Source organism: Notothenia rossii (genome assembly GCF_949606895.1).
Source record: "Notothenia rossii genome assembly, chromosome: 11".
Taxonomy (NCBI): Eukaryota; Metazoa; Chordata; class Actinopteri; order Perciformes; family Nototheniidae; genus Notothenia; species Notothenia rossii.
In genome coordinates, this window is record NC_136910.1 from 44,215,843 (window position 1) to 44,237,692 (window position 21,850).

The following is a 21,850-nucleotide window of genomic DNA, read 5'->3' on the forward strand; positions in this document are numbered from 1 at the left end:
TTCCCTGGGAAGATTCATTACACTACCTAACATGTTGGTGATGTTGTTGAACACATTCAGCTGAGCATACAGAACACATTCAGCTGAGCATACACAAGTGTGGTCATCCTTATGGTAGTAACACTTATTTCAGGGAGGTGCAGTGGCTCTTTCCAGCTGTCTGCTGGCAGAGGAGTACATTGTAAGTGTATTGTAGCTTCTGTGCAGCAGCATCTGCTTCTCTGGCCTGGCCTGTTTCTGTGAATCTGGCGAGGGACTTTAGTCATACTCCTGGCATATCCATCTGTAAGTCTGGCTGGATTTATATTGCAGTCTATGTGTCTCACTGGCTGTGTCAGTGTGTCTGACTGAAGAGCCTCTTCATTTCCTCTCCGGGAAAAAAGGACATACAATGCAGGACTGTATGGATGATTTTAGAAATACACAAATTCAAAAACTTCTGATAAAAGAAATGGATTTCTCTGAATTAAATATGTGCAATTCTTATGACATTTGAAGAGAACACATTTTGTCTCCAGTGCTCCTTCGCTCAGGCTTGAAAAAAAAGGTGTGTCCAATTGTCCAGTGTAGTAATCCAATGTTGCAATCATTTTCAGCCACTGCCTCACATGACATACAAAATGAGACCATTCGAAAAGGAAAATGCTGAATTTGCACACCAATATTCTTATAAGAATTGGAAAATAAACACTAACGTCCAATAAAATAAGGTCTGTCATACTTCCAGTGTCCAGTGTAATGATACAATGTTGCTTTTCAGTGTCAGATGACCGAAAATATTGAGAAAAATGTGTTTTCAATAAAAAGAAAACAGGCTTTTGAAATGTTTTACAATATTTACTTACTTTATTTCAATATTAAACCATACCATATATAATATATATTATATCATAAAGAGTCTTTGATGTTTTATCAATCAAAAAAGATTACATCATGTTATGACTTCTCCTGACTGTTCTTTCCCAGGATTGTAGGTTAACCCAGAAGTGTAAAGCCTTCCAATTTTGATCTTTCTATACTAACTTATGTGAAATGGCCTCTAAGCTATTGGAAAGCTTTCAATGTGCACAGTTTCAACTAGAGGCCACGTTATTCTTGGCCAGTCGATATACAAAATATGTACTACACAACGAAATTATACAATATGACTCAGACATCTACCATGTGTCCGATAATTTGAACGTTAATTTGTGTTACGAGTGAGGTAGTGACGAGCCAGGTATGTACAGAAGTTAGATCACTTAAAATGCCAAACAACTACTCCTCATGTATTTGATTGCACTGCACTTCTATGATCATAATAACCCACCTTGAGCCAGAAAAAAGGTGCAGATGATTTGTTTTTCTCCTATTCATAACTTCAGTATCAGATGTTGGATATTGTATCCTAAATTCAAAAGCAGCAGGAAAGTCGCTGAGTAGACCGCTGGGAAGTGACCTCACTCCTGAAGTGGTTTCGCTGCTGTTGATTGACGCTATCTCATCTCCACATCTTCTGGCCCCAATCCAGTGTGGGGGCTCAGGCAGAACTTGCATAACTCACTTTTACTGACAGACCCCGATGGGAGGTTAGCCTCCATTAAATTACTGCAGCAACATGATGTTGAGCTGTGTGAAAGGTGAGCAGGCCATTGGTCTTGTTAGAGTAAAGATTTGTTATGTTGTACATCAAAGACATTGAAATGTTTGGTCCACTTCCCAATATGGGCGTAGAGATAACTTTGAATATCAGTGGAGACATTGGTCTAAGATAAGCTAATTATGCTAAAAAAGGTTTTTTTTTTTCTACAAAACAAATATCAGTTTTTTAGTGATCGTTTTTTGACGTGCACCTTATTTTCTAGAATGTGTGACCAAACACACATTTAGCAGGAAAAAGTGAATTTCTAATGTCAATTTGCAGGCTCAGGCTGCCAGCTGCTCTCAATCAAACATGGGAACACCACCTCAGCGGCTGAGAGGAAAAGGGATATTTCTCTTCTGTTTTTCTTCCTTTTAATTATAAAAAAACAGTTGAGAATAAATTGAAAAACATGTTGACATTATTTTACTGCATTAAAGGATGACTGAATGTGATTTCAGTTGGACTTTAATCCTTGCAGAAGAATCTGGACCAGGTTACTGCTGCTGTATTTCCAAGCCAAGGATGCTACATGCCAATGGTCAATAGTAGTGTCTGCAACACAGGTGTTAGCAGTTTGCTAAAATAATAACTACAGGCAAATGGAGGATCAAATTACCTAGTTGGTACTAACTTCTGTCACAGCGGCAAAGACAGATTGGGTGAAGAGAAGTTCAATTCCAACTAATGAAATATTCAGAGGGCTGTTAAAGTAAGGATCATACTGTAGCTGTGCTTAGGAACTTCAGGCTGCTTGTCCAAATTCTGCTTGAAAGTATTTTGCCCTGGCATTATTTAAAGAAAGCAGTCTGGCTGGTGTTTTCCACAAATAAGTCCCCTGGAAACTATTTTGGAAAGTTTCGAAAAATTGCTCTGAAAGAACCAATCATAATTTGATTCATCAGCTGCCAGAAGCAAAGGGTGAGGAACGTAAGTGGATGAGAACCGAAGAGGAAACACTTTGGAATTAGGCTGATATGTGAAATCGATATGGGAACAGAGGAAAGTCAGATGTTTGATATAATCCCTTTTGTGCCTGTTAGTTTTTTGAGCCTATTGCCTTATTGTTGCTTAATGCCTCGGTTAAATACAGTTTTTATTATTTTATTATCAACATCTAAATAAAATTTGTATTTATTAGCATTTTAGTACTTGGTATTTAGCATTCAATTATACATTTAGTTGTTTAATGTTTAAGTCAATCCTCATATCATCCCGTTTTGATCACTTCAGTCAAAACAGAAACAGGGTAATTTCCACCTGATTCTGATTTTCCTAAACTAAACACATGTGTGGAAGAGGGCCAAGGACAGATTGAAAACTTCTAAAAACAAAAAAAATGACACCATAAATGACCAAAACAATCTGTAACTTATTTATGAGTCTCTCTCCTCTGAGCTGCTGAATGACACACTTCAAAAGCGGGAAATCAATGTTTGTCCCTCAACCACAAGGACTTAAGTTGTCTGTGTTAAGTTATTCCTTGACATGAAAACTGTTGAGTGTGTCACAGTGGAGGTCATTTGATGTCAATGTTTTTTTTTAATGCAGATTAGTATTGTAAATTATTATAACCTATTATATACGTTTTTTCTTAAAGTTCTATTTTCCAGCTAAACATCAAACATGTATGCAAATGGAAGTTAATAAATACAGTTGTTTGTATATTACAATATTTTAATTGTTATAGTTTAACAAGAGATCTTTGGAATATTTTATTCTGGGCGTTACCACATTCACATAACTTACTTCACTGCCACTAAACAAAAGGCAGACTCATTTGGCCTGACGATATTCTGTTGTCCCATTTATCCACTTGTTAGCAACCTTCTTTATTAAGACACAAACATTTGAAAACTCAAAATATCTTAAGATTGTTAGAATTTTAACCACAGTCTCTTATTATACTAAATGAGACTACTCAAATTCATTAAACAAAACACTAATCCATCTAACAAAAAATTGTATTTAAAAAACACATTGAGTTATTCCTTATTCCGGCCGCACTCTATTGTATTGGACTGCAATCGTTTTAGATGGTTGTCCCTTATAACACAACATTAAACAACAAAAGACCCATTTAAACCTCTCTCTTTGTTCCCCCCTTATCCTGTCATTCACACACACATTCTCATTCAGTCTTTCTCCTACCCATTCACTATTAATCTCATTCACATTATCTCAGCTATGCTCACTCACTCCAGTCCCTCTCACACTCTCACAAACACACACAAACATGCAGCACATGAACAGACACAGAAGCCACTGGTGTTGTTAACGAGAGGTCTGGTGACTCAGTGGGAGTCTTGCTCAGTGTTATTGTCCCCAGTGTGTTGTGACACACCATGTGAGAAGAATACTACGACATAACTCATGCGCACACACAGACACACCTCATTTGTCCTCTGACAACACATTTTGCATCTATTGTTTGCCTATCGTCGTCATGGATTGCACTTTTTATTGTCAACATGTTGAAATCCTTAGCTGTCTCTCTTCTAATTGTGTGACTCGTATCCCTTTGTTCACACATCTATTATGTATGTTGTCTTCTGATGGAAGCTATAACAGACGCTGATGAAAACATCTGCTAGCCCCTCCATAGTAAAGGATGCTTCAGTTACTTTTTTACAGCAGTTGCATGATTGTTCATTATTATATTTCCTAACAACAAACGCCCTGCTTTTCAAATCTTAAATGATTCAAAGGTCCAATATTAACAATCATAATTCCTGGAATGTATTACATTTCTTCCAGATCCATCAATTGGGCAATTTCTACTCTTTCAAAACAACCCGTAATAGGAGACATTTTGTAATTATCAGCTATTGTAATGTTCCTGGTTCCTCCTGTTTCTCCTCTTCTGTTTGTTCTCTTCAATTTAGAGGTTAATCATGATATAACAACTGAATAACTCTGCATTTTGAATAGCAATAGTACTCATTTGTTATTTTACTTTTACTTCCTTTCCCAGCTAATGCTGCTCTCCTCTTTTATTTTGGTAGAGATTTGTGTATTAAGGAGTTCTGGATGACTAGCTGTGTATTATTCCACCCCAGGAGCTTTGAAGGTGCGAGGACTGCACGTAAGGTCACCACAGGATCTCCCCTTAATAGCTGCAAGCTGCTGGCTGAATTTGGAGAGGCAGGGAGGAGAGGAGGCAAGGGTATGGAGTATGCCTCTCTAAGAGTTTTCTGAGCAAAATCCTTTTTTGTAGCCCCCACCGTTTGGATGGAATTCCTTTCTTGAATGCTGTAAGCATACGCAGAGGGCACCGATTATATCGTTTTACAGCTCGGCCTCTCTAAAACAACCTTTTTCTAAATGTGCCTGTAGGTTTTTCTGTCTGCGTTGGAGGTGGGGTGCTCGGATCCTTCCTTGTCTCTCTCTACAGTTTACAACATTCAGTCTGGCACAAGTACGCCTAATATGTGACTTGTGATGTGTCGCGATTGGTGTTTGTGTCTGAGCTGATGGTCCGTGATAACCACAGCTGACCACTTAACCTCTGTGTCTGTTGGTGACTCACACAGATAAAATCACATAACAGGATGCCAAAAGTACATGCCAGCAACAGCTCTTTATTTTTTTAATGTCTGAGGGCAACTAAGTTGACTTTTTTCCAGTGGCCAACTCTCTGCCACGGCCATTAGAGGGGAGAAAAAGGTTGCTTTCTTACCCTTTACTTACTTTAGTAACTTTCTTGTTTGTTTTTTTCAAACAATTGCAATGGTAATGGCAAATATAAAAAAAGAAAAAGCAGCAGCATGCCATAGCTTCCTTTATTCCCAAATGTTCTGTGTCTGTGTGGGCTGAGGGTAGAAAATACATGGGGGCAACATGTATCTGAGGGAGGGGGAGAAGGGTAGTGTGGAGGGAGGTGCAGGGCTTTTCTACACAGCTGAGCAAAGGTAGTTACACAACAGGAGGGACATACTCCCAACGGTTTTAGTGGTTTTGGCTGTTTGCTGATGCTAAGTGCTCGCACTTATTTTGATAAACTAAGCTATGTGGTAGTTTTTCTCTTATTTGCTGGTTCCTTATCCTAATTGTATCCATTAAACTCTATATTCTTGCTGTGTTTCTTTCCTTTTCTCCCATTTACACGTCTGTTCAACCTTTTAAAACAATTTCCTGAGACTATTGCTTTTCTGTCAGATGTCACAGTGGTCCCGTGACAGATTTATTAGAATCTTCGAACTTGAACATATAGATTTTGCTCTACCTTTAGTTAGCTTGAGCCGAAGCTGCAGCTATCTTCAGGGATAACGTTCTTTCCTTTAATAAGCAAGAAACAGGAACTCGGCTTTGGCATTGAGTAAATAGTGTGTATCAGTTATTTATCAAATAATTTGTACAATGCTAATCTCAGTCAAACTCGAGTTTGTCTTCTAAGGGATAAATATAAACATACACATATCTCTGTCATCCCTGAGAAGATAGTTGTTCCTAACACATTTCCTGTTGACAAGAGGAAGCAGTAAGTCACAAAACACAGCCAGGTAAAAACACAGCTAACTGCTTCAGCTATTATCATCAATTTGATGTTCTCAGCTGTTTAGCTGTTGGAAGTATTTTCCAGTGAAAAAAAAAGTGATCCAAAATACAAGTTTGCATAAGATGTACATTTTCACACTTTCTTTTTTAAACACAGATAAGTTGGCAGATGATTTACCTTGTTTTGCATTAGTTAGGTAGATAAATTACTGGCTACCATTAAGTGGTAAGCTGCTCCAAAAACTAAGCCAGTTCCCCTCTCCCCAGGCCTGTGCCCCTTACACACCTTCTTTCCTTTAAGCATAGGCTGACACGCACATACTGCACACACTGTAATGAGAGGAACTCTGTGTTATTTTGACCTGTTCCTGAGATGGAAGGATGGGGCTCTGACAAGGTCTGCGTTCTTCACAAGGGCTTTCATGTTGCTGTTAGTGGGTGTCCTCCCCCAGCCCTCTTCTAGCCCTGGGACATTGGGCAGCATGAGGGCCCCCAGGCCCACAAGGCCAGCCAGTCCCATTTCCCAGCCACCCTGAGAGAACCCTCAAGTCAGGGCCAGATGTGGCAGCTGGCCCATCCACCCTGAAGGTCAAGGTCAAAGGAAACCATGTCAAATGTGCCACCCACCATCATTCTCTAGATAGAGAGATAAACAGAAGTAGCCTTGGAAGGGAACTGAGGTGCAGTGGGAAGGTTAGGGACCTATAAGAGAGAGCAAGGTCAAGTGGAGAAGGGAATCTAAAGGAAACAAGGCAAACATGTGAAACTAAAAGATAGTGTCAACACTGCAAATATTGTCTTCTAAACTTAAATTAACTGTCAATAAAAGCCATTCAAATTGAACACTGACTTTAATACCTTCATCTCATTACTACCAACACTGATTTAATGTACATTCATATTTGAGAGATATCTCATCCCTCATGAGGTCCTTACCACCAGCTGCTCTTGCAGTAATAAGTAGTGCACCTTTCTCACTGTCGCGAATGTGCACAATGTAGTGACTGCTTTTCGTCTATTTGTTTACTTAGTTGTGTTTTCTGTATTTTATATTTCTGTGGTATGTGTAATAATGTGTAACGTTGCTGCCTTCTTGGCCAGGTCAGCATTGTAAATGAGATTTTATCTCAATGCTTTTTATCTGGTTGAATAAAGGTTAAATAAAAAATAAAAAATGTTTTACTTAGTCAGGTGGGAACTAGGAGCCCCGTAGTCTTGGCTTCAAAATGCCACAGAGGAAACACTGTTCGTGCAGCTGTTTCTGAAGTGTGTCCGGCCCTCGGCTTGTAAAGTCGTCACGTGTAGGCCTCATTTTCTCAGAGGAGTCTGGGCACTGCCCACCTGGCCCTCGTATTAGGAACCCCCCCCCCCCCCACACACACACACACACAAACAACTTATTTAATACCCCATTTCAAAGGGGAGCCTGCGTCACTGCTCCTCAGTGACTAGCATGCTCCCCCATGTCATTCCCCGGACCTGCTGTCAACAAATCCTTGACTCTCACAAACTACAGGTGTTGATTTCTGTGTTGCGTTAACCACAGACTATAACATTTTACAAAGCAAAAAGTGACTAATACCATGACAAAGTTTTAGCTTGACTAAAACAAAGTCGTATGAATGACTTCAAATCATTTTTTCATTTTTTCTTTCATTTGCAACACAGCTATCGGGAGTTGAACAATGTCTTTGGGGAGAAACAGACTTTAAAAGAAAGATTCATTATCAGCAGCTCATCTTTACTTTTCTATATATGTTTCCCTTAATCTTCTATTATTGTAAGGTCTTTAAGGAACTGGTTCATTGGCGGTCAGAATTATTTTGTAGTGGACACTTAACCTCAAGGCACAGGGAAATGTGAATCTCCATCAAAAGATTGTTTATTAAAAGTATGTGTATTTTTATCTGAGGAAATGAAATTAGGCTTTCATTACGATTTAGAATAACAAAATGAATTTTTGATTTACGTGCTTAGCAATTCAATCAGGAAGGCAGTCAGCTTCAAAGCCAAACATTTGACGTTGATGGATATGCAATAAAGAGACTATTATGTTATGAGCATCTTTTAGTGGATGGGAAATTCTCCTTTCTTTCTCATTCTAATGCTAATGCATTTAGTAATTACCTGAATAACCCTCCCAGATAGTATTAGCTTATGAGGCAATTTGTTTGATGGCATTACACTAGTAGTCTGGGTAATTATACAGCAGCTACTTCATATTTAGATAATAACCTCCATGACCCCCCCCCCCCCTGGAATGGACTCCTCCCACATCAGCAAGAAAGCTTTCACTAATAGCTTTGAACTAATAGCTCTCTGACATGAGGCACACTGTCAACCAAGTGGCTGTGTTGCTAAGAGTGGTCAGTATTGTTGGCACATTTACTTTGTATACAAAGATCCATTGTGCAAAAAAGGCAATACCACTCAGCTTTAACAAGAAAAAGAGACACCGTAGGCGCCCACAGATTGATCTGATAAGCCAACAGGACACAAAAGCAGACATGCCCTTGGTCTTCTGCCTGCCTGCCTGCCCTGGACCACATGTGTTCCTTGTTTGGCCTGGACACATTTTGTGTACCCAAACAGCTGAAGCAGGCCCCCCGAGAGGAAAGCAGACAAGGCTGCAACAGCTGGTGCTGGTGACGCATTGCCAACGTTATCCAATGACGTCAAGCGCCAGGGGCGAGGGCCAGTGATCTTCCGGTGCTATTTTCACCTACAGTATAACACTTTGACATCTGACTATCAGGGAAACTGGGAGATCAATTTCTCTAATATTTTGAGATTGTGATATATAATGTGCTTAAAAAAAACGAAATGCTACAAAGAAATTTGCACTAGGACTTTAGGTAAACAGTTCAGGACAGTTTCACATACATGTATACCATACCATTGCCATTGGATGGCCAATATGTTCTTGTAACTGCGCACTTCCATCATAACTTTTTTTTAAATCTTTGGTAATTCTAAATTAATTCCTCAGTATAAGCACCACTATTAATGGTTTATTACCTGACAGCTTAGCTCTCAGTTTAGGAACACAACCCATTACAAATGAGACAAGCGGCCTAACGAAAAGCATGCTGATTCAATTTGAAACCTGTTTGATATTTGTAAAGATCTGGTGTACATCAACTACAAGGAGAGCGAAAAAGAAAAGGAACTAGTGTGTGTGTGTGTGTGTGTGTGTGTGTGTGTGTGTGTGTGTGTGTGTGTGTGTGTGTGTGTGTGTGTGTGTGTGTGTGTGTGTGTGTGTGTGTGTGTGTGTGTGTGTGTGTGTGTGTGTGTGTGTGTGTGTGTGTGTGTGTGTGTGTGTGTGTGTGTGTGTGTGTGTGTGTGTGTGTGTGTGTGTGTGTGTGTGTGTGTGTGTGTGTGTGTGTGTGTGTGACATCTGACATCTAAACAGCATGGTTAAATAATGATTTACTGAACTCATACATTGATCACATGGCAGTTTAGTACATTGAGACAACTGATCGAGACTAGGCCCATATAGAGCGCATACAATTACATATTTATGTTCATGTGACAAAGGTTTCTTATGGTCATATTATTTATGGTGGGAACAAATAAATAAATCAAGTGACATTAATATGGAGTAACAAAATCCATAGACATTGATTGATCAGTAAACCATATTTGGGACCAACCAGGGAGACCGCTATACACAACAATGTTGACAACGTTCTTTTCTCAATATCGCAATCCAAACCACCAAGTTATCCCCAACCTTAACAAATTGTGATTTCTTTCCAAAACCATGTCCTTCCCCTAACATGAACCACTTTGTTTTTGAGGTTTTACCACTGCAATGGAAGATCAGAATATGTTTTTATTTATTTAAATGACATATTTTTGATTTTCTCTCCCACTCAGGTGATTCCATTCCCCATGTCCTGTGACATCCGGGATGAGTGCTCCTGTCGGGATCTGAATGCTATGGAGAACAGAAAGGAGGAACATGTGCATTCTCTGGGGTGACCAACCTGAGCAGGGACCTCAGTTCACCATCGTACCCTTGCTGCAACACAACACAGCCTGAGTGGCCGAGGCAGACCCCTTCTTCATCCTTCTCTCAGCCTCCAATTTCCTGCACATGCTGCTTAACAGGCATACCTCTCCATCCATACTGCAACCCTGACCAGCTGAAATGCCTCCTCCACATCACAGACCAAGATCAAGAATAGAGGATGGGAATCATGAGACTCCACAGAAACTTCATTTCTCAGCTCAAAGGAAAGTAACCCTGCTATATCATCATCATCAAAAAAAAAAAAAAAAAACGTATACAGCAAGGAGAAAAAAAACCTAAACAAAAATGTAACCAAGCCTAGGTAGCATGCCTTTTGTTCAGTTTTGTGCTGGCTTCAGTGTCTATTTTAGTGACCTTGCTTTACAATCACATGATTGAACCAAAGGTAAATCAAAATGTGCAAGTGAGGGATTGTGTTGATGTTGACTCCCTGTTTTGCAAATATGAAGAAAATCAAAAGACAGATTTAAAAAAATATTCCTCAGACACTTTACAGGCATGTTCAACACCTTTTCGGAGGGGCTAGAAGTTTGTGCGTATATCATTCCTGGTTTCAAACTGGTCAGTCACTTTGTATCTATGTGCCCTTTACAGTAGAGGCTATAGAGGTTATTCCTAGCTTGGTGGGGAATGAGACAGCCATATTATTGAGTTTCAAGCCACATATTCAACACAAAAGCCAGATTAAAAGGCACAAACACACACACAAAAAATGCCAATTTACTGTTGCACAACAACACACATTATTTCCTAAGAATATTTTATATTTAGAGCAAAATCCTGAATGCATAATTAAAACATTTTTAGCATGGCTTCTGCTACTGTGTTTGCTGCTACTTGCCATCTTCACATCATAATATCTAATGGGGTTAGACAGCATTGTCTGCCTTGCTGCTTACAGTACCTCTTTAAAGCATTCATTTACACGTGCATGTCGGTTCATGATACTTTCATAGAATACATGTCGACAACACCACATGAAATGCACTAAGAACTTTAAAAAACCCCAGAACCTCACTTGTCATTTCCTTTTAACCCAATAGCCCAAGAAAAAAATACATTGACCACGACTTAAAGAATGTCATCGTTAACACCTCACTTCGGGTTGGGTTGATTTTAGTTTCAATTTGAACTCCTCCCTCATGGCGCTTGATCAGAACTTTGTTACCTCAAGAACCAAATCAAAAATGTTCAAAATGAAGATAAAATCATCCCAGCCTGTTTGGAATGTATTCAATGCTTGTCAGAAGTCTTCAGCCTTTTTGATAACACAGTACTGCACAGTCACACAAGAGGAAGAACTAAAGGGCTAGAAATAGGTCCTGGCTCTTAGTGAGAATGAGTATAGGTGGAAGGAGACCTCATCTGACATTCAAACACGTACACACATATTTCTCATTCTCTCCCCTCCCAGTAGTGTTGGACTCTCAGCAGTAGTTATGCAGGCAACAATGCAATTCGTGAAAATGACATTTGGATGTATATGTCAACACAGCACTTGCAGTCACAATATGATCAAAGGTCCCTAAGATTCTCTGCTGGGTCCAGTGTTTAAGTAATTCATTTAAACCTTGTTTATCGCTGCAGTAAAAAGTACATTCTGTTGTTCTGATCAGCACTTTTCAGTATTGTGAACTCAGTCCGTCCCCACCAATTAACTTCTTTAGATCATGTGGCTGCTACAATAGCCTTGTATTTTGTTATTCCTCATTCCAGACACATGAAGGCTACACTAGTTTTTTCTCATGCACATTTGATAATGAAGGCTGCTTGGCATATTGGTCCACATGTTGCTGCTCTTATTAGGCTGCAACCATTGTCAGGGTTACATTCAGCACGATTGTGACTTTTCATGTTATTTAGGCCAATGGCACAGTCCCTCTGACTCATATTAGGCTGCTATAGCATTTCAGATCATTTTCATAAATCATTGTAGACAACAAAATGTACAAGTGACAATGTAAGCCAGATTTCATGTAATTTTCAAACCAATGTAGTTAAGAACTAAGAAAATACCACCAAATGCAGCAAAAGTGTGAAGGTATTATTTTCCACCAAATACAAAGAAAATAATCAAAAAATATATTGTGTAAATATTACTATATGTTCTTGATTGACAGGAGGGTGGAAAAATATTATTTTTTTTGCTTTCATGTATTTCATTTTTACAAAATGTCATATTTAATCAGTGTTTGTATTATTGACCTCAGTTACTGCACTTTTTTAGTTTTTCTATGTAAGAAGAAAAAATATATCTTTTGAAAATGTTTAGAAGCTGCTATTGTCAGAATGGTGATCTGAAACAAACTGTATATTATGATTTTCTGTCTTTTGACTCCCTTGCTATTAGCTTACCTGTCATTAGTTTATTATTATTATCTGGTTATAGATGCTCCTCTCCAAACTCAACTGACTTTGTAGTGGAGGTTGTCAAAGAAGTAGGGAGGTTTTATCACTACAAACTATGTTTCTATCCAACCATCAAACCATCCATCCAGCCATTAAGACCCCCCCCCCCCTCCAAAAAAAAAACTAAAATAAAAAAGAGATATATATAATAGGGAACATATTAACACATTAAGTTTAGAAGGTTATTTATGGTCTAGCTAGACATAATTAGTATGCCTTTTGTTTTTCCCTTATTAGTGTGTGTAGTACATCATCTTATGTTGAAAGTGTACATTTTGGCAGAGAAACCAAGTGATGTCAAAGGGGAAGGAAAAGCTTAAATGAAGGAATTCATTGTAACTTTTATGAAATATGAAACCTTCTAAAGACATTGTAAAGGCTACATTGTCTACTAAGCTTGCATTTAACACTTTATATCTTAACATACAGTATATAGACTTGGTCAAATAAAATAAAATATGTATTATGTTCATATTATCAAGTTATATGTAATACTAGTACTCCAGATACTGCTGCTTTACATATAACTATTAACAGTGGGGAAAGACTGACCTGCAATCACTACACTACGCCAATGACATGCAGTACATGCATACACTGGTTCATTAAGGGTCGCCATTTTAACCTTGTAAATGGATGAATCCGAAACCTCACATTGGATCTTTCCCTTCATCGGACACAAGTAGTTCACAACCTATTGTTGCATCTACATACTTTGACTAACTAAGAAATATCCTCCTCAACAATTGCTTGTATCATTAGTCAATGTCTGGATACCAAAACAACTGATTGTTATCTTGATCAAAACAGCTACAGAATGTGACTGCATATCAACTTGAACAATTATATTCCTAATAATGCAGAAGGTACCCTTAAGCCATAGCTAACCAAGATATTCATGGAAGGAAGTAAAAGATTACGCATTGGATGAGGACATCACCTCTCTACTGTAGTCATCACAGGATCCCTTGCTGTACCTCATGCCTGTAATGTTTGCTGCTTCTATATTTTTGGTATTTTAGTGACCTTTTTGCGTCTCATAACAATGGTGTAAATAGTAGAACTATTTATTGAGAGTGTTATACTTTTTTAAGTTATATTTAATGTCCATGTAAGTTATTTTTTACGTTGTGCTTATAAACAGACACATTATAGGTTGTGATTCAAAACTGTTATTTTGGCTCTGTTGTGATCATTGCTGTCAAGCATTGATCAGATATACATATTCCTTCACAAAGTTCTGTCTCACTGGTCATTAGGTTTAGATCAAATCTGCTTGCATCCAATGAGCATTCACCACATGTGTTATGTTCCTGAGTGCAGTGTATTCTATATTCCTTTCAAACCAGAATGTAAAGTTTCTTTTATTTTTCTTTATCTACTTATTTTTTTAAATACACACATTAGCCATACGTACACAAGTGGTGTGAAAAAGAACCAATTATACAATGGTCAAATACATACATCCATAATATAGCAAATGATGTTTCAAGGGACACGTGTAAGGAACAAGGAATATGCATTCAGAGCCAGAAGAGGACAGTAGATATTACAAAGAGAGGGGACAAAACTGAAGGGAATGGAGGGCAGAAGGCAGGCGATGGTGCCCCCAGAGAGTGTTCTTGGATGGCAGGAAAAGTAGAAGGTGTGCAGGGAGAGAGGTAGGGATGTGTGGGCTTCTTTTCCTGGCCTGTCTAGCTATTTGTCCAGGTGTGAAAATGTGTACTCACAGAGGCTGCCCCTGGGCCAGGGGTGGCAGGCGCTGACTGGCAACAAGCCGAGGACAATGAGTCAGAGTTTCTCCTGGGGGTGGCAGCCATCCCTTTCTGGGACTCCTAACACCCCCCCCCCCCCCCCCTCCCTTACCACTCCACCTCCCGACTCCTCAACACACTGCCTCATCTGTCACTGTCAGGTATGCCTGCACAGGTCTGCCAGGGTCACGCTGGCCCTGTGAAAATCAGAGAGGATGTTTGCCCGGCTTCCAGAGCCTTTTGAAGTTAGGCTAAAGGACCACAGTTTTCCTCACCTAGAGCAAATACTTATCACATAATATGATTTGTATAGCAGTCTTTTTTAGACAGGCTTTGATACCTCTCCACATTTCTCACCAACAGTCACTCCTTTGTTTCTAATTTAACACCGGGATGTCGTATTGCTTGTCTAAAAATGGCAGAAGCTTTGTAGCCTACTGTCTAAGTAATTACAAAGTGTTGGGGAGTGTAAGAAAGAGTGTCTGAAGTCCTAATATTTTTGCTCACATTGTGGAGAAAAATACTGATGTGCCATCTTGTTGTAAGACATTTTCTTTGTGCATTGTAACACATGAAGTACCTCTCACAGGCCTCTGGTTATAGAATGGTCCACTTATGTATGTTTCCTAATCCCTCAATAAATAAATAAAAAAGGTAAATTGTCCTTTTTCTAAATGGGAAGTACAAAAAAAGTGTATTTACATATTACGTGGATATCTAGTGGTATTACTGCGATGTTTCGTACCCGATTGCTCAACAAATATATTTTAAGATGTAAATAATACTATTATATGATGATTGTATTTGCAAACCATGTACTAACTGTTTGAGAGTAGCTCTTGGATTGATTTTTATCATAACTATTATACAAAGAGATGAACCGTTAATATGTTGTGCATTGTGTCAAAGTATCACCTGCAAGACAGAAAAAAAAGAGAAAAAAAAGACCTGTGATGCTTTACCACGCCACTCGCTGTCGACATTTATTTGTTCATAATGGCTTAGTACACGCACTGTTGTCAGTTGTCTAAACCATGAAGTTATCCATTGAGTCATGAAATATGTATTTGTTGTCAAGATGAATAAAATCATAATGGTCATTTCTGGGTCTTAGGAGTGTGTTGAAATGGATCTTTATAATCAAACTGGCTGATCTTTGTTATGCAATGAGAAGTTCATTTTCAATTCGTCTTCAAACAGCTTTCATTTCAAACTCCATACTGTATTCCTTCCGGTCTTATCCCAATGCCTTTGTGTTTGCTGAGAGTTTCACCAACACTGTAAAGGTAGCCATCGGACTCAGTAGTCCATCCCTCCCTCTGATGGCCTCCTCTCTCTTTGGTTCTTACACAGTATGCACTTTTTCAGGCACATATTCAACAGATTGGACTTTTATGTTTCCGTTTATGTTTCTCTCTGTTTTCACAGTTGCAATTATATATATTTTTGGTGCTCTGGTACATGGCAAAACATGTCTGATGTGTACTATATTTTCATAAGGAAGAGTCATAAAGATGAGTATGATGTTCATTTTGCTGTCATTTATTGTGTAGAAATAAAACACTGGTTAAAGTGAACATAAGCTTGATGAGTGTTGTGAGTTATTTGAATGTTAAATTGTATTATCATTAATTGTGTCCAAGTTTATTTGTGGTATGCTTTCTATTTAACTTTGTAACTCTTTTGTGCCTCTTAGGAGTATCTTTCTATAACACTACTAGAGTTTAGTAACTAGACAATATAAGAGAGTTTACTAACTAGACAAAATAAAGTGAGTGACCTTTTCAAATTGCAGAAAAAAATGCTGAGGTGGGTTAAAAAGAGAAGCTCATTCTTTAAGCCTCCATTGATACATTGGCATTGCAATTTGACTGCTTTTCCTGGCACACCAATGACGTTAATGGCATATTTTGTGAGAATGAACATCAAACTACTGATTTTGAAAGTGCAGTTAATGTTGCATGACTGGAAAGAAACTGGATCTGAGCTTAAAGGAATAGTTTGTTGAGGGAGCTGGAAAAAGAAAATGCTTCCCAGCAGCTCACATTCAGAGAAGCATAGCCACCTTTAGTTAATGATATAAATTAGAGTAATTCATAGGGGATGGCTGTCTATTAGTTCACTGACTGATTTCCTCCCCTGCTCAATGTAAATATTTTTCAGCTTGATCATCTGGTAAATTGGGTAAATCCTTGGAAATCACACAATTGCACTGCATTCGGCAATTTCTAAATACAATCGGATAACAGTTATTTTTATCTGAGACTTATTTTGCCAAGATGCAAATTCATTGTGATCCGCATATTGCTGTGATACAGTGCAATACTCAAAGGACTTCTCCCGGCAGAGGGCTTGTTCAGGCAGGTCACATGGGTCACGTGCACCACATCAGTTGATCACCATGTCGTCATTAAGTTAGACCTCTTAACAAGACAGATCGTTGAAGTCAACACCAGATTATTCTCTATACTGCTACATGTTGGTGTTGTATTGGCCAAGTGTTGGTACTATGTAGCACTTGTGGCAATCCATCAGATAGTTAAACTATTCTAAACAATATATGAATTAAAAAAGATAAACCTTAGGTTGAAAATCAAGGTATAACTAAAATCAGTGGCTTTCGACATACTATACTACACATCTTTCTGGACAATATATTATGTTGTTTTTTCTTATATTTTCAACAAACTATACTGTGAGATATTATACTGTCGTCCTTTTTTTATATCTTTGACACCTTTTTTCGACACAATGTACTAAGGAGTTTTAATTAATATTTTTAACATATTGAAAAAACTCTGTTGTTTATTTCTCAAGTTTTTCGACAAACTATACCTATACTTTTTTCTGCATACATTCTGTCATTTTTTCAATTATGTTTTCCACTTCCTATATTCCGTCTTTTCTAATATTATCGAAGTAATATAATATGTCGATTTAAAAAAATATTTTCGTTATAACCTACGCTTATTTTTTCCGACATTCGATACTTTATCGTTTTTTAAATGTTTTCGACATCCTATGTCCTTTTTTTCATTTATATTCCTTATACTATACTAGGACTTTTTTTTAGACATTCTACTCGTTTTTCTCATATTTTCATCATAACCTAAGATTATTTTTTTCGATTTACAATAATATGTCGCTTTTTCTAATGTTTTCCACATACTATGTTGTTTTTTTTCTTATATTTTCGACATGGTATTTTAGACTTTTTTCTAATATTGTCATACATACTATACTTTGACTTTCTAATTTTACTGACAAAGTGAAAAAAAATGGACATATGACAGATATATTATTATATATTCGACAAACCTTTTTGTATTTAGTGATATTCATGAAAATGGGGAAAGCTTCAAAGACGTCTCGGTCCCACAACTTGACACTGATCTTAAATAAAGCATTTTAAAATCCAAATAATCGTTTTACTCCATTGTGGGAATGAAAGAAAAATCTTCTGATTCAATATACATTTTTAATATATATCACATTCTTCAGAAAAAGACAATCAAAGCCACATAATAATACAGATGTTTTTTTTTTACAATTCAAAATGTACATAATAATACTTTATTATTACAATTTACACAACATGAGATGTAAATATTGAAAAAAGGCATTGTTTATCTTAATTAAAACAATATCCATGGCTTTGAAGATATGACATTGGGCTGAAATATAAGAGGTATAAATGGACCAAAGAAGACCCCTACAATCACTAATACTTTACAAGTTATTTGGGAGTACCTTACATTTTAGAGTTTGTTATTCAACACAAACTTTTGGGCACCTAAAACTGTTTCTGTGATGTTCTGTAATCTTGCAGAAATCATCAAGTCTTACCATAGCAACTGATTTATTTTGCTTTGCAGTATATTTTATTTTGTTACATACTAATACCCACAAAGTATGTGAAACATTTACTTCAGCGTGGATATTGCATTTTATATTTTGTTTCGGGTGCATAATCCACTTTGTTCCCGTTTGTTTCTAGTCTATGAAAACAATTTTAAAATGTAATTGTCCATAGTATTCCTTTTGGGTACTGTAGTATTAATAATAAAGGTGACAACTAAATGATTTCTAGATTTCTGGATTAAAAGTACTAAATGGAATTCCTATAAATGAATATGATTTTCAAATGCCACCCTCCATGTCTTTGCATAATTTAAACAGGCTTATAGTCGCCTATTGATCAATATAGTTACCACACAAAGCCTTGCTATTCCAATTGAATCTATCAAAAGTAATACAAGACTTAGTACATAGTTTCTCACTTACTTATTTCACGTTCATAAAAAAAACATTATTTTTTTTTACTTAATGGGAACTAGAAAATAAGAAAGTGATTTTTAAATGGCTTTAACACATTTCGGTTTCTCCTTTCAAATTAGGACAGTAAAGGCAAATAAGTTATGCTAATATATATTTTTAAACTTTTTTCTCTCTTTTAAGTGTTCCAAGAAAGCTTCAAAGCACCAAAAAGGAACTACAATATTACATTCAAAGTATTTAAGCCAACCAGTTTTTCTCTTGGCTGAATTCTATTTTACATGTTCAGACTACAACTTTCTCATTGATATGTGCGATCACTGGCATTTTGCAGAAATATTTTCACTCCAGTTCTTTTTTTATCCTCAGTCTTCTATTAAAAGTAGGCCACACAAAAATGTTTTTTTTTGTGTAGCTTTAACACAATGTCCAGTGAATTCTGAGTTTTTTTTGGGGCTATCATGGTTTTGGAAAATCCATCAGTCCCGTGAGAGACCACTGCTGCAGACTGGGTGACGAGTTGCATCAATTTTTGACGTCATTTTGAAGCAACAAACAGACAAAGATGCACCGCCGCCTTCTACAAACTCCTGTCTCATCGGAGTTTGGTGTTGCTGTATGTGTTACGCTGCACAGATATTAACTTTTCCATGCATGAAGTGCGACTTTCATGTAAAGAGCCATGCCACGTGTTACTGGGAGCTCGCCCCTCTTCACTCCTGCAGTAGACATACGCCATGGTGTCTGTGCGGCTCCGGATGTTGGTGCTGCGCAGGAGGGACCGGCAGTAGTTGCTAATCTTCTCCACCCTATGTAGTATCAGGTTGGCTTTTCTATTGAAGGAAAAGACAAGAAAAAAATATCTAAGATCAACATCATCACGCATATATAATAATTTTGAATCCCATTACCATAACATCTCAAGTTTGAGATGATATCCATAATTGAGAAAGACAGAAAACACAAATATCTGTACAATTATATATTAAGCAAGTAAGAAAATCTTCCGGATTAATGATTGAATGTCCTTTCAAAATTGTACCAAATGATACATTAACATTCGACTTTAAAATGTGAAATCATAAAAGTAGTTAGATACCCAAACTTTGGAAATGCGAGTGGAGGTGTATGTTTGTGTGTAAGCGTTGTGTGCTGCTGACAACAAAAAGGGGGTCCTGCTAAATTCACTTCAGCACCTGATAAAGACAAATTGTAATTGTACCGATTCCCCAAGGGGGTTCATTTGGTGCCAAAAAGTCAACAAAGAAGTACAAATAGAGAAGGAGCGAAAGAAAGAAAAAGAACAAATATCACACTGTTCCTTCAGTTGCACCCTCAATGGCTTTGCACGAAAGCACAGCTTTAAATGTTAGCAGGATTGAAAGAATTGCAACAGTGTTTCTCCTTTATTTCGGACGGGACTGCCACTCTGGGTCAAAACAAATACATTTAGAATTTCCGGGTACTGATTCTGTTGAACACTACACCGGGTTTGAATGTGTTCTCTACGTCCAGAGTCTGAAGCTGCTGTGCAAAACTTGAATGAGCCATATGTCAGGTCATGAGAAAAACACACACAAAGAAGGACACAATTCCATTTGTTTTGAAAGCCATGTCTGCTGAGCATCAACATCTGCCTTCAGTTAAGCACTACAGACATCCTTTTTACTTATTGGCCGAAAAGAGGGTGAAACATTTTCTCATTTCCCTTAAATTCTTATGTCCGAAAAACAGACTACCAAACACATAATCAAGGGAGGCCTGCCAGCATGTGAGTAAGAGACAAATACAACACTTGTAATACCATTCCTGAAAACATGCAAAGAAATTAACAACAAATTTAACAAAAAAGGAAAGTGTAACTTTTCAGGTTGCCATAGCTTTTAAGTCAAAGACATGGCTTTAATTGGATTCGAAGTAATTGATTACGACACAAACACAGCTTTGTAAAAACAAAGCTTAGAACTGTAACTACATCAAACTAAAAGGGCAATGGGAAAGCACAGACATATACAAATACCCTAACTTGCAATGTTAAAGGTACTCTATACGACTAAAGCAGCAACAACTATTTACTATGTAAATGAAGAAATGATGTCTTGAGCAGAAAATGAAGTCAGTCCCTCTGTGTATGTTTTCATGCTCTTCAGTCTTTTGCGTTGGTAACCAGTCCACATGTTATCTCCTGTCTTATTGTCCAACTGGCTAATCACTGCTGCTCTCTTACTGTGTGGCTGTTACCACGAGACCACCATCCCAACCAACAGTGGCAGGACAGCGGCAACAGGAAGGCATAACGCCCATCCTCGGCTCCCCCCAACATTACCACTGTTAGCTCTGCCACTGTTGTCAGCACTGTTAACACTGTTTACACGTTATGCATGAGCCATTTTGGCTCAGCCACCTCCATGTTTGCTTGCAATATCAGAGGTATGAGCCGTGCACAGCCAAGACTTAAAGTGTTTTTAAGCCACAACGTGAACCAAAAACCGTCCATCGTTCATATGTGGCTGTTTCACATAGTTTCATAAAACATAAGGATAGTAGTTTTCCTGTAATCCTGCCGACATACAGACAAACAAACCTTGGCGGGGGTGAAAATCAAAGAGACTGATGTGCAGAGATATAAAGGTAAATTACAGTACAAGATAATAGTGGTGTTTACAGTGAAGATAAAAAAACATGAACCATCACAGCATGTCCACAGAACAATTTAATTATGAAAATAACTAGTGTTCAGATGTTACGATGCTGCTGGACATTTTTGGGTTACTGGGATTCTCAGCGCCCGCGAGGAAAACTGACTTTGCTTACGTTTCACTTGGCCATTCTGCTACCTTTTAAAAGGCACCACCAATAGAGCTTGCTTGTAAATTACCCCAACGAGGCTCAACCCTGCCAACTTGAGGCAGTAAATAATCCGTGCTCGCTCATCCAAAAGCCCCCCCCTCCTCCTTCCTCATTGCTGCCCACACACAAACACAATATCTGACCTCCCCAATTCCCATATTAAGTCCCAATGGCCAACCCGTGCCTCCCACCCCCCTTCACCAATCAGAGAGAGGCATCATCTTTCTACGGACCAAAGTTATTCCACAATTATTATATTATTTATGGCTTGAAAGGAGAGCTTCAAGGCAGTGGGGGTGGACAAACCTAAACATTGGACCGTAACTTAAGAACCCATGTTGCTATCGTCATGGTGCTGGACCAACTTCCTTGTCAGACTTGCATAACTTGTTTTTGTCTATGAAG

General features: G+C 38.0%; 2 protein-coding genes across 4 annotated transcripts in view; one reads left to right on the forward strand and one right to left on the reverse strand.

Moving 5' to 3' along the window:
• pappaa (pregnancy-associated plasma protein A, pappalysin 1a) overlaps positions 1-15,850 on the forward strand; it is an 89,129-nt gene extending 73,279 nt beyond the window's left edge. For both annotated transcript variants that reach the window (XM_079660139.1, XM_079660140.1), the window contains exon 22: positions 10,001-15,850. In XM_079660139.1, coding sequence (XP_079516265.1) covers positions 10,001-10,105 — 105 coding nt within the window. In that variant the 3' untranslated portion in view covers positions 10,106-15,850. The remainder of the gene's footprint in view (positions 1-10,000) is intronic.
• A 1,928-nt stretch (positions 15,851-17,778) lies between these two features.
• The window catches only part of astn2 (astrotactin 2), a 291,201-nt gene continuing 287,129 nt past the window's right edge, over positions 17,779-21,850 (reverse strand). For both annotated transcript variants that reach the window (XM_079657488.1, XM_079657487.1), the window contains exon 23: positions 17,779-19,428. In XM_079657488.1, the coding sequence (XP_079513614.1) occupies positions 19,191-19,428 (238 nt within the window). In that variant the 3' untranslated portion in view covers positions 17,779-19,190. The remainder of the gene's footprint in view (positions 19,429-21,850) is intronic.